This window comes from Primulina tabacum, chromosome 7 (genome assembly GCF_025594145.1).
Source record: "Primulina tabacum isolate GXHZ01 chromosome 7, ASM2559414v2, whole genome shotgun sequence".
NCBI classification, from domain to species: domain Eukaryota; kingdom Viridiplantae; phylum Streptophyta; class Magnoliopsida; order Lamiales; family Gesneriaceae; genus Primulina; species Primulina tabacum.
The window spans coordinates 30,042,172-30,055,035 of record NC_134556.1 but is presented as its reverse complement, the minus strand read 5'-3'; the positions used below and the strand labels follow the sequence as shown (position 1 = coordinate 30,055,035).

General features: G+C 34.4%; 1 protein-coding gene and 1 long non-coding RNA gene across 3 annotated transcripts; one reads left to right on the top strand and one right to left on the bottom strand.

Moving 5' to 3' along the window:
- Positions 1–4,089: 4,089 nt before the first annotated feature.
- On the bottom strand, positions 4,090–10,328 carry LOC142551233 (uncharacterized). 2 transcript variants are annotated; one of them, XM_075660361.1, is made up of 5 exons: positions 10,192–10,328; positions 9,055–9,775; positions 5,870–7,389; positions 4,502–4,562; positions 4,090–4,421 (listed from the first exon to the last, which is right to left on the bottom strand). In XM_075660361.1, the coding sequence occupies exons 2-4, from the start codon at positions 9,701–9,703 to the stop codon at positions 4,503–4,505; spliced, it is 2,229 nt and encodes a 742-aa protein (XP_075516476.1). In that variant the 5' UTR covers positions 9,704–9,775; positions 10,192–10,328; the 3' UTR covers positions 4,090–4,421; position 4,502. The 2 variants fall into 2 exon arrangements, with proteins under 2 accessions (XP_075516476.1, XP_075516477.1); XM_075660362.1 differs by lacking the exon at positions 10,192–10,328 and having other exon boundaries at positions 4,090–4,398; positions 9,055–10,181.
- On the top strand, positions 4,299–4,604 carry LOC142551234 (uncharacterized). The gene is made up of 2 exons (XR_012821538.1): positions 4,299–4,429; positions 4,507–4,604. It is a non-coding gene; the product is annotated as an uncharacterized LOC142551234 (long non-coding RNA).
- Positions 10,329–12,864: the final 2,536 nt, after the last annotated feature.

The following is a 12,864-nucleotide window of genomic DNA, read 5'->3' as shown; positions in this document are numbered from 1 at the left end:
AAATTCACTTTTTACACGTGTCAAAAGAAATTTGAAAAGTCACCATACATATATTCAGTCTTTACATTCAAAATTGTATCATGCAAATTTTTCCAAACCTTTCTGCTATCAATCGCAAGCTTTCTTTTCAAAATGCTCAACAACTTTCTCAAAATATTTTAAAATGGCAACAATTTCTACACCTGCTTACATCATGAATGCTCTTGCAATGGATTTCGACTCTATCTACACCATGGGAGATCCCTCTTTCACAAAAAATCTCAAAGCACTCGAATCGTCAAGGCTAAAGTCCTTCCTTGGTCCGTCTCTGAACATTTATGTTCCTGAGCTTCTAAGCATCTTTGAAAAAAGAATCGTCACCTATACCGGGGAGCTGACGTTCATTATCAGCGGAAATAAAATCATAATCGACAAGGGTTTCTTTGGGAAGTTCTTTCAATTGCCCTCAAAGAGATTAACTAATTTCTCTTCAATTGAAGCTGCTGACATTGAAGAAATGCTAACACTATTTTCTGCTTCTGGGAAAGCCATCAAGCCCTCCACTCCCAAGAAGGAAATGAAGTTAGACTATCAGATTCTGTGTGATATAGTGGCCAAGTCGTTGTAGGCCAAGGATGGATCCTTTGCTAAAATTACTTTGGAGAATTTACAAGTTATGAGTGCCATTATTCAAGGCACTAAAGTCAATTGTTAAGTTGTTCTCTTTATCATACAAAAGGCAATGGTTCAATCGACCAACCAATCTTTTGTGTTCACTATTCCTATCACTCGCTTTCTTGAATTAACTGGTGTGATCCTCAATGAATCCCAGGTAGTTCACTAAAGAAGACTACGGAATGCTTTTTCTCTATTCACTCTCAGGCCCAAGGATCGCAATGAAAAACTGGATAAAGTGAAGAAAGAAGTGAAACCATCATTCAAACCAGTAGTGGTCCCTAAGCCCAATAGAAAGCTAATCATATCTCAGAGTGATACTGAAATCACACCTCCTCCAGTAGCCAAGAAATTCAAAACTACAAAGACCAAACCAATTTATTCACCCGGTAAACTGGTATCAGCAATTTTTGAAAAAGAAATGCTAATGAAGAGCTTGACTGACTCACAGATAACTGCTGCTGAACCAACTGACAAAGACGCATCCAGTCCACGCTAAAAAAAACTAAAAATAGTTAGATCGGTTGCTCCGTTTAAAATAGTTTCTCCACCCACTATTCTACCAACAGTTAGACCAAAAAGAGTGGTTATTCGAGATCCCACATAATGTACAAGATTTGGGTTAACTTCATCTTACTCATCCAATCATCCAAACAATCTGAAGGGAAAGGAAAAGGGAAAATGGAAGAAGCTGAGCAATTGCTGCCTCAATTTTCCTTTCAAACTTAGATAGATCTCTTAATGGATGAGTCAATGAATATGCCGAGAGCAAAACTGAATTCTAAGATGAATGGTACCAGTTTCGAACAGTCACTCCTGCCAGGAAACTGAAGAATAAAGAAACACTCATAAAATTCATTGCTCTTGAGAAAATGGTGATGAAAGCTGTGAAGGCTGTATCAGTCTCTCATGCAATGGAAATGTGAGACAACTTCTTCAACCTTATGCGCATTAAGAAACTTACTATGATTTGTGAGGAATTAAAGAAGAATTACGATCCTACTTGCCCAACCGGTCATGATGACAGAGATTTAAGCTATCTTCAAATACAAGTCAAGTACTTGGAAATTGACCAACAACTGTTCATTCAGTTGACACTAAGAGCAGCAAGTCCTCCAATAAATCCTCAGAATTGGCGACATACCAACCATTTGCAACACAAGGCTCTTAAGCGCCTTCATCCAGCTCTACTGACAAAGCTCCGATCTCAGCTAAAGTTCCAGTTGAACTCTTATCAGTTGCGCTAGTGTCAACTAACACAGCCATGAAGATCGACTGATTAATGTTGATCAGATCATTCAAACCGTAACTGACTGCATCACACTCTTTAAGTCAACTGATGACGACACAATAACAATCAAAGAAGCAGTCATTAAATAATCAGCTCTCTCTACCAGTGTTGTGATATCTCATTCTTTGTGGCTGAATCTCTACTTCCTCATCTCGCTCCAATATCTTCAGTTGAAAAAGAATCAGCCATCACAATAGCTCCTTCCACTCATCTAGAGCCAGAAACTAAACCTGCTCAACTGGTTGAATCAATGCATAATGTTGAACCAAGTAACCTGTTGATCTTATTTTATGCGCCTAAAGAAAACATCCCTACTGAATCACCAGAGATGTAATTAGGAGAAGAATTTCAATTGGATGACATCATTACGAGTCTAACTGGTATATCTTCTCTTATCTCTCAAATCAAGACTTGACAGACACAGACTGATACTAACATTGCAAATCTGAAAGACAAAGTAGTCAAATATCTTAAGAATTTATCCAAAGATGTAAACTCTCTGTTCATTCAGTTGGATTCTATGCGAAAGAACTGTGCATCCAATTTTCGACTATCCAGCTCTCATGATACACTTTCACAGAAAATGGATTTGGTTCACACCAACCTATCATCTAAATTGATTCAGTTCACAGCCAGATGGCTTCAGTTGTGTATATTCTACGATGATATGTAGATACTCTTGGTGTTAACAAAAAAGGGGAAGAAGAAACAGAAAAGTTTGTTGAACGGTCTGGATCAGTATCTGAGAACAGGAATGTAGAACAAGAATGAATTTTGTATTTCAGTTTCGGATAATAAATTTTCATCAGCTGCTCCTCAATTTCAGTTGTCTAAATTGGAGTTTCGCATTATTTTGTCAAATACCAAAAAAGGAGAAATTGTTGGATCAAGAATTGGTACATTTTGGTGGTTAACAAATAATATTGTGGCAAAACTGACTTAAGAAAAACTGATATAGCTGCTACAGTTAAACAAATGATATTGCTCTAAAACTGAATAAATAAGTTTAAAGGATTTCAATTTACTAAACATAAGAATCATTCTACGACAAAACTATAAACTGATGTCCACATCAAACAGTCTGAACAAACTGATCACACAGTGTACGAGTCAAGACTGATTGTAATAGTGTACGAACTATCAGAAAAGCGTTGACATGGACTAAACAACCAACAAACACTTTTGATTGAGTGGGCATATTTTTAGAGTATAAACAGAGGATGAGTTGACTTCAGAAATGAATTAATCATTCCCTGATAAGATTAAGTATTCTAAGTCTTTGATATATATGAGCAAAACTAAATCAGTTCAGCACACTTTTAAAAGAATTTTATCCGATATTTAGTGCTAAATTCGTATCATTTGTATTACTCGTGTATAGCAGTTTGTAGACTGTCTATTAATCAATTTGAGATACTAGGATTTTCGGTTTGACAGTATTTGAGGCCAAACTGAATCGAAATCTTGCAAATTACTTGTATCATTCAAAGTTTTCTAGTGTGAACCTTCCTAAAGGAAGAAGGGGTGACGTAAGAGCTTCAATTTAGTTTCCAACCTATCTAAACTAATCGGAAAAAATTTCATATTGTGTTTTTTAATTTGAGCCTTTTTTTAAACATTTAACCAATCCTAAAGCTAAAAAATGATGTATACTAGTAGTCTTGTACCATTGGGCACACATTGCATAAGCATGTATAATTAGTTTTTTACGATTATTTTTGGAGTTTATTCAATTATTATATGAAATTAGAGTTAGATAATATGTAATATTTTTTTATAAAAATAATGATATAACTATATTAAATATATTTGTAATTTGTATAGATAAAGTGAATTTCTTTTAGCTTTGGAAAGCGGGTGAGATACAAAAGTTCTGGGTAAGTTCTAAATCTACTAAAATATGTTTTATAGTATTTTATTAAATAAAAAATATTGATTTCTAAGTTGAATAAAGTATTTTTGAGAAATTCAATCGATGTCACAAACTCAGACCACCAACCACCGATTATGTCTGGCTTTCTATCTAGTACTTGTACTAGTACAACATGGATATGCACACACACAATTCAAGAATAAAAGAAGTGCTCCGCTACCCAAACTCTTCGATCACCCTCACCTAGGCACAAATAACACCAACAGAGAAGTAAGACGCATGAAAGTATCAATGCTTTGCGGATACATACACTTCTTTTACATTAATCCAAGAACCGAGAAGATTTACATGAGAACAAAAATACATGCAAACAAAAGCTTATACAAGGAATCCAAAACGGAGCAACTTCTTAAAACACAGGCAGAAATCTAAAATAATATGGCTGCACACATTTCTAACAAAACAAGCAAGCTTCTTTCAGCCCTATAGTTCCTAATCGAGTCCATTACCGAATGTTTGGAGCAACTTCTTGTAGCAGCTAGTATCATCTTCGTGTTCAGGCATCGTATACATCACAAAGCTACATGAGAGAAAAAAATCCACCTGGAATAGTTTTACTCATTATTTTGCACTAATATAAACATGTTGGTTACTCGTTTATGAGTGAAAGCTATTAATCATACCTCAGGAGCTTCTTTGGTGCCCCGAAGAAACACTTTTGCACCGTTTTTTCTTGGACAAAGTCTGCGTAATAGTATTGTCAGTAGCACGACTTCAAATATGTAATGCTCAAAACTACCAAGAAAATATATCTAATAAGTATTGATTACAGAATCATCCTATACAAGGACTGCGGTATTTTCCAACTGCATAACAAGGCAGGTGGCTGTGTTCAAGGAATGAGAGAAAATTTGAATGATGAGATTTTTAGCACTATGGATACTTGGCATGGATGCAGGCCTTAGGACTGATCTACGTGATTCTTTTGTGTTGTATTTTACTTCATCAATCTCTCTTTTAATCAATACAAAATTGAAAAACTGTTCTTGAAGGTCAATGCTTCTACGAGAAAATGAAAACAATATAAACACATTCCATTGTGATTAGAAACACGGTAGATAAGAAAGATTGAAACATAGAATCGGAAATTGAAAGTGACAAGGAAAAAACGCACGAGCAGCAAACAAAACTTAAATAATAGATAATGAAAAATTTTCATCCCAACAAGTTGTATTGTATCAAAGAATACTGATAAAAAATAATGCTTAGAAGAATTTTTCTGGATATGGTCAGTGCTTAGCTATTCCGAACCATATATAGGGATGACGATTTTATACAAAAAGACAGAGAAAAGTCGAATAAAAATATTTCATGTGTTCGCTCTTACACACTCTTGTTTTTTTTGAAAAAAAATGGTTGGCGTATGGGGAGTAAAGTTCCACAATATTGGCACAAGAACTAGAATGTCATATTCTGAAGTGAGCAAGAAATGTTGAACCGAATATGTCGATTTTTATTTTTTGTTTATGTGGTCATTTTCTTCTTTAAGTTAGAGCCATGCGAATAAAAAAAGGTTACATCCCAAATAGCTGATTAAGAGAGAACAAACAAAATCCCAACAATTTTCATCTTTTCCAAACTGAAATCAAAATTCATAGCAAGGCTAATAACTTCAAGAAATAAACAAAACGAATAAAGGATGGAAGAAGCAAATGTACTTTCTTGTGCCAAATTGCATCTATCAATCAACCCCGTTAAATATCGAAAAAGCATAAACCCTAACGTGACATCAAAGATCTTTTAAAACCACATGTCTTTAAACACGGGGTATTTGCATGATATTTTTATGTTTGACTTTAAAAAACACTAGGTTATACAATAATATTAATTTTATACCAGGGTTATTTTTTCGAGATTTTTACGGGGTGGCTACATGACATTTGCCCTACTTTCTTGACCAGGATCATAATTTAACAAATAAAATAGATAAAACATTATATGCAAATAATGTCAAACCTAAGAGGTGGGAAGTAGCAAAGAAAATATCTTACAGCATTTCCTGGTTCTCTTAAGCGCCGAATCTGTTGAACCTGGCTTGCTGTATCCTCCAGCCGCTTCAATTGTAAATTTTCCCTTCCGCGATTCTCCAAACTGAAGCTAAGTTTTTCACGTCCTTCCTTGACAATCCGTAATCTTTCAAGAAGCTGCCCAACTTCGTTGTCAATATTTACCATTCCACTATCTACCATAGACATGGAACTTCTCCGCAGATCAGAGAGCTTGGATGTAACCTTCGGGATGAGTGGTGGAAGTCCGTGATATGCATCTGATTTGCTCCTTTTGACATTGACTTCAGCATGCAGGCCACTAGTACTTGGACAATCCATCGTTATATTGACACTCTTCTTCACAAGGGCTTCAAACGGGATGGAATTTTTATCAATGACTTTCGACGAACCACCTACTGAAAGCTTTTCACTTTTGTTTATGTTTTCATTGTTGCAAATGCTACTTCCATCGCCAACAACATGAACATCGTAAACGTGAGAGTCTTTCTCTAAAGTTTGATCACCTGAACTGTTAAATTCATGACATACTTCTTCCTCTTTTGGCTTAAAACTCTGCACATAATGTAGGTCACTTGTTCCAGTTCCATTGACGATTTTAGAATTCTTTTCATCCATTGGGACCAGGTTCATTTCCTCATTTTGTTCTAGCCCTTTCCTGTCAATAGAGATAGATTTCTCGAGAAAATTACTTTCTTGAGAACCATTTGAAGTTAAACACAAGTTACCATCAGTAGATATAATCTCTTTCTCCTGAAGATCAATGTTTCCAATATCAGCACTTCCCGATATTTGTATCGATTTCCCCCCAAGGTTTTCTTGTTTTTTCGAGATATATTTCTCGCCCTTGTCTTGAATTGGAGATTCATTCACAGCACCACTTGAACTTCTATTTTCAGTCATTAACTTCATCTCAGTAGATGCTGAAAATTGGCGTAGCATCAGAAGAGGATCATCATTCGGATCAATCAAAAGTCCAAAAAATTTTGGTGGAGCACCACTCGCATCCAGACCATCATCTTCCAATTGTTGATTTCCAAGAGTAATCATCTGCCTATACCCATCAACTTCCTTCTCCAACAAGTGTTTCTCCATCTCCCTTCTCACCAAGATTTCTTTTAAAATCTCCATTTCTTCAGCGTCATAGGCAGATTTTTCTTCAAAAATCCTCTGATGTTGCCGAGCTTCCATTTCTGTGGATGCCTTCTCTTCCTGCAGGCGAAGAATCATAGCCATAGCCTCTTCTGCAGCAGAGGCAGCTGCACTTCTCTCTTTTTCAAGTTCAATATACAGGGCATCAAGAGCAGCACGTGCTTCTTCAAGTTCTTGTTCCAAGAGTTGAATTGTATTTCCTTCTAGGCCAAAGAAACTTTTTGACTCTTGTAAGTCTTCAAAGGACAGCACATTTTTCTTAATTTCTGTATCATCATCGGAACTATTATTCATTTGGACACTACCGAGATTGCTTTTCCTCCTCCCTGCTACTGAGGAAACCTTCTTCTTATCTGTAAGAAAGAAACAAACAGAATAGCGTTAGAAGCTACACTCTAATCAAAGAGATGCTAAATAGTGTACCGGATAATTTTTTTTCTTCCAAAAAAGAACATAATTTCCAATGAATTGAATTATAATGTGATATCTCAAAATAAATTGAAAACATGTTCAACTATATATAAATACCGAAAATATATAAAGACGAATGCAATTGGCTAGAAGATGGTAATATACTACTAAACTGAGTAACGATATGTAAATGCATATCCTCAATACCTCTAACGACAATAAGTAGCTGGCATTTTCACATTGTGTATGAAACAAAATCATATAAAAGACAATTTCCAGGTAAATTGATGAATAAATAAGTTAAACCGGCAGATATGGATAAGTGGAAGGAGCATGGAAGACCATCGTAATGAAGATGTTATGGTGCTCCACCTGCCTTAAGCTAGAAACTTTTATCCAATATCCACTCTTTAGTGGTATGCAAGAAATTAATTTCTGATTTGCAGCAAACAAATATAACTACTGAAGATATGCACTCATAATCCTCTAACAAATATGAAGACTTGCCTTATCTTCATTGAAAACCGTGGAAAAATAAAATGATTGGAGTTATAATTGAGAACCAGATGCAAATAACTCAATGACCAAATTAGTTTCAAAGACCGGAACAAGCTTCAAGTTTGATTCTATTTTATAAAAAAATTGAAAATGAGATGTTACCTACATAGCGGAAAACAATGATGCTGAAAGAAAAGAATTAAGCCACAAATATTATCTGACTCAACAACATCATCTCATAATTAACTGCCCATATGAAAAATAATAATTTTTGTTATAGCATATTTGGGGTATTTATTTTAATGTCCATATTAAATAGTTTAAGCTGCTATAGTGGCTAATATATCACAACAGTCACAGTTGTAGGATGCCATGAAAGATTCAACAATGATATGAGGAAGAATGAGCAATACTTTCACAACCCGAACTAACGAAAAACAGTGGACTAACTTATTACAAAAAATTCTAGAAAAAAGTTGATGCGTCTTTAGTGACCAGTAAGTCAAATGGATTTAATATGAAATTAACTCCGGTTGTTATTAATGACTTGAAAAGAACTGCACCAACTTTAAAAATTAGATGAAATGATGAGCGATAACTCTTGCACCACTTCAGACAAATCAGGAAGACTCCGTCAATAACACACATACCATGAGTGGAAGTCTTCATTTAGACTAACAGGACTATCATTCTTGTCGTTCTCAACCACGGTACAGGTCAGGCAAGATGATACAGGTCAGGCAAGATGAAGTATCATTGTAAGACATAGAAGGGAAGTCATAAGCATTGTGTAGTATCTATATTTCAAGGAATGAAAAGAGAAATATGTGGTCAAATATAGATAAACGAAATGCATATTTATATAATATGCAATGGAGATGGTGAGAAAAACATTCAATAATCCCTACATAGGCAATGATTGATGATAAAATTTGTGCTGCTAAAGAAGTTACAAATTCCATAACTTGGAATGCCCAAAAGACTAATGATTCACATAATTAGAAGTAACCAGTTAAAGCATAAGAAATCCAGAATTTCTTGCAGCAATTCAGCAACAGAAAAAAAGAAAATTTAAAAAAAGATCCATATTGAAGAGGTCCAGAACTCACACTCAATGTGATAAGCACCTCCATAATCAACAGGCAGCGTGATTCCATCTCCTCCCTTGTTGCTAGAGGAATGAGAATGAGGAATGCTACCTAGAATCTCTTCATGTAAAGAAGGATCATACGACGAAGCCGCTGAATACTTTCCATGGTCGACTCCACCTTTTCTACTTCGCCTATGCAATCTACTCCTTGGCCTATAACTGATGACCTCTTTCCCCTTTACATTATATTCCTCATCCCATTGGGCAAAGTCCCTCCCAACCACATTTCTCGACTGCCTCACATCTGACACCGAACTACACGAAGCGTCGCCTTCGATTTCAAGAATCCCATTTGCACAATTATCTGCACCGATATTATTATTGTGGTTTCTTTCCCATGTGGAATCATTGAAAGGGAATTTCTCCTTAACAGAGAGCTGAACATTGGACACTTGCTGAGCAGGGAAATCAACCAATAGCCTATTTAAGCAATTATCTCTACTGGGGATGCTTTTACAAGGGCATGGTAAGTGCAATCCAAAGAAGCCCAGAAATTTCGAAGCAAAAAAAGCTACAGCAGATACACACAAAAACAAGTAGGCTATTGCCAGATTAAGAAAAGCAGCCACTAAACCACTCAAACTCCACGTATGCACCTGGCATGCCATTTTTCATCGAATATCAATCAAATTTCTTCCCAGATTCAATCTCTTAGGATAAACTAGCAAGTGGCATATTACCTGGAGAAAGGATCACCAAACTCAAGAAAAGTAAGACTATAAAAAAATCCAATCTTGATCACAAGAAATTAGCAGTTAGAAACAAAAAAAAAGCTACAGGAGGAAGGATCGGGAAAACCCATTAAAAAAACTATAAAAAAAATATGTTCTTGATAAAATGAATTAGCAGCTAGAAACAAAAGGAGAAAGAGGAGGAAAGATCGGGAAACCCCATGAAATCATGAAGAAGAAAATGGTAAATAACACACTATAACAGCGTCTCCAACTCGAACTCAAAACTAAAATGACTTTCCCTTTGAATCTTTTATTTATTCAGTATCTTTTTTTTTCCCATTTTTCGAGGATTCCCACGTGAATCTTGATGTATTTATTTCATTTCGAAATCTTGACAATAATGCGTTCGAGTTCAACTTTACCTTATGAAACCGAGCTTGAGTTGGTTGATCATTGCGCTGGGGACGTGTGGTTGAAGTCGTTGTCCGATTTTGTTTTCACATTAATGAATAATTTATTGGGTGGATGGATGGTGGATGGATCTTTCACAAAATAAAACACGCTAAATTTTCTTTAGAAAACAAAAATAAGATGATAATTTTATAACTGATATACATAACTAAAAGAAATTGATAACCACCCAACGAAAATAATATTTTAATATAAAAAATAATATTTTTCATGAATAAAGTCGGATAAAAAATTTATCATACATAATGGATCAAAAGAGGGTCTCACACGAAGTTTTATGTTTATAAATTATGCCAAGTTATATATAAAAAATTTATATTTCAAATGAGTTATCTAAAAAATTTTAAATATAAAATTTTTGGATAGTATTAAATTTCTTATCATATTCTTTTAAATGTAACTTCATCACTTTATTTAAGTTAAAAATATAACATATATAAAATTAGTATATTATTTCATAAAAAAATCTTGCGAAACGGTCTCGTAGCTCAATTTTGTGATACATATACCTAACTCAATTTGAACAATGAAAAAGTAATTTTTTATATCAAAAATATTATTTTTTACCGTATATATAGATCGAGTCCACTCATTTTCGCTAAACTATATCACATGAGACTTACTCAATTCATCGGTGTCGGTTTCAATCGTTCAACAATCATAAATTACTTTCGGCTATTTCTTCCAAAAATTTATTCTCTCTGTATGGTCGGTATAAATAAGTATTGCTTATATGTCGAAATTAATAAATTTTCCGATGAATTTTCATTTGCTTCCAATGAAAAAAATCCAACATTTATCCCATTTTCTCATAAACTGACTTGCTATCCAGATTATCAAAATGGGTTCCTACTGTGGATTCTTGCGTGGCCCGACTATACATTTATCATAATAAGCATGCGTTTTTGGGCAATTGGACTTGCAATATGTTGTTATGGAGACCCTATTTTTCTTTTTTCTTTTTTTTAATAAGACTTCCAACTTTTTTATCACATAAAAAATCTTATAATTAATTAGAATCATATGTGCATATATATTTAATATTTTTTAAAGGATGGAAATTATAAGATCAATAAAGTACCACAATGCAGCGTTTGGGTAATAAAGACGAGGTTTAAATTATATAGACATTCTTGAAAGAATTTTACCTTTTAGGGTACATGTGCATTGAGTTAATTGAAATCATGGATTTTAAATATTGTAGTTGTTTGCATAAATTTATTTAACGTTGTGTTTCGGTCGATGGATTCGATTTGGAAGGAGGAATTTGATTTGTGGATGGATTTCAATTGACATTTGTATCAAATACACCAAAATTACTATTAAAATTGCATAATTTGATAAGGAGTGTTTTTGAAATTTACTTCGATTTTGTCTTAAGTTAAGAAATTTGAAATCTATCATCTCAAACTCATAAATCTAAAAACATAATAAAAGAATTTCAAATTAACCTCCTTTCAATTTCATAGGAAATAAAAAAAAATTGCAAATAAAACTCAATATTAGTGTCATTTAAAATCTATTATTCAAATCTCTCCTTAGATCAAATAACTTCTTTCGAATCAAATCCTTCAATCCCAATTTAATCTTACTAGACGCGTAAATTCCATGTAAATATAATATGTTAGAGCACGAGACGTGGGTATCGAATAAAGCAATTAAAATTGTAAAAGTTCAAAATTTTGAATTATCGACTAGACTTCAGAGGCCTAGTGTTACCCCATGCCTAATATGTCTATGGAAAAAAAATTTGTGTGACACGTTTTCACGGGTTGTATTTTATGAGACGGGTCTCTTAATTACTTTTATGTTAAGAATATTAATTTTTATTGTGAATATTGGTAGGGTTAACACGTCTCACAGATAAAGATTCGTACGACCGTCTCATAAGAGAACTACTCTATGTCTATGTTACATTCTTTCGACGTCTCGTATGCAATGGTTGCCATAAATCATAGTCATCTAATGGTGGATCGACTCCTAATCATCAAGTCTTGCGTCGTTCCACTCCGCGGCGGAACCCCGAATTTTTTTTATAATATTTATTAATTAAATTTATATTGTTTTATCTGCCCACCAACCAATTCTCCATAAATCTTTACCCAAATATCATAATCACTATATTTTGAAAATGGAAATACTTTGACTCTAATTCCTCTCCGTCACTACTCACCCACGAACAGACGCACTAAACGCATCAAACAAAAAGAATTTCTCCAAGAACTTCATCGAGGGGAGATTCCAATTGTATTTATTCTGTCCTCTAATTCTTTTCCAGATGCCTGGGTATTGAACCAGTTTTAGATATATTTTTAAAGATGTTGGATTAGTAATTTTTCTAAACTATTTTTTTAAAAGGAAAAAAACAGAAACAGATAATCTACTTTGTCGAGCTTTGCGACTTCAGTCTCGAGTTATTTTGAATGCAACTCATATTTTCATCTACAAAGTTGCTCATTCAGAAATTGAGAGATGATGGATGAGATGAATTGGTTGCGAATGTGAAATCTTTCTATCAAGCTGACAGCATACTTATGCAGGATTTCAATGCTCAATATGTTGCAAGAAGAGGACGGGCTCACCAGTGAGTGAGTGAGTGACCGGACTGCCCGAACTAGAATTTT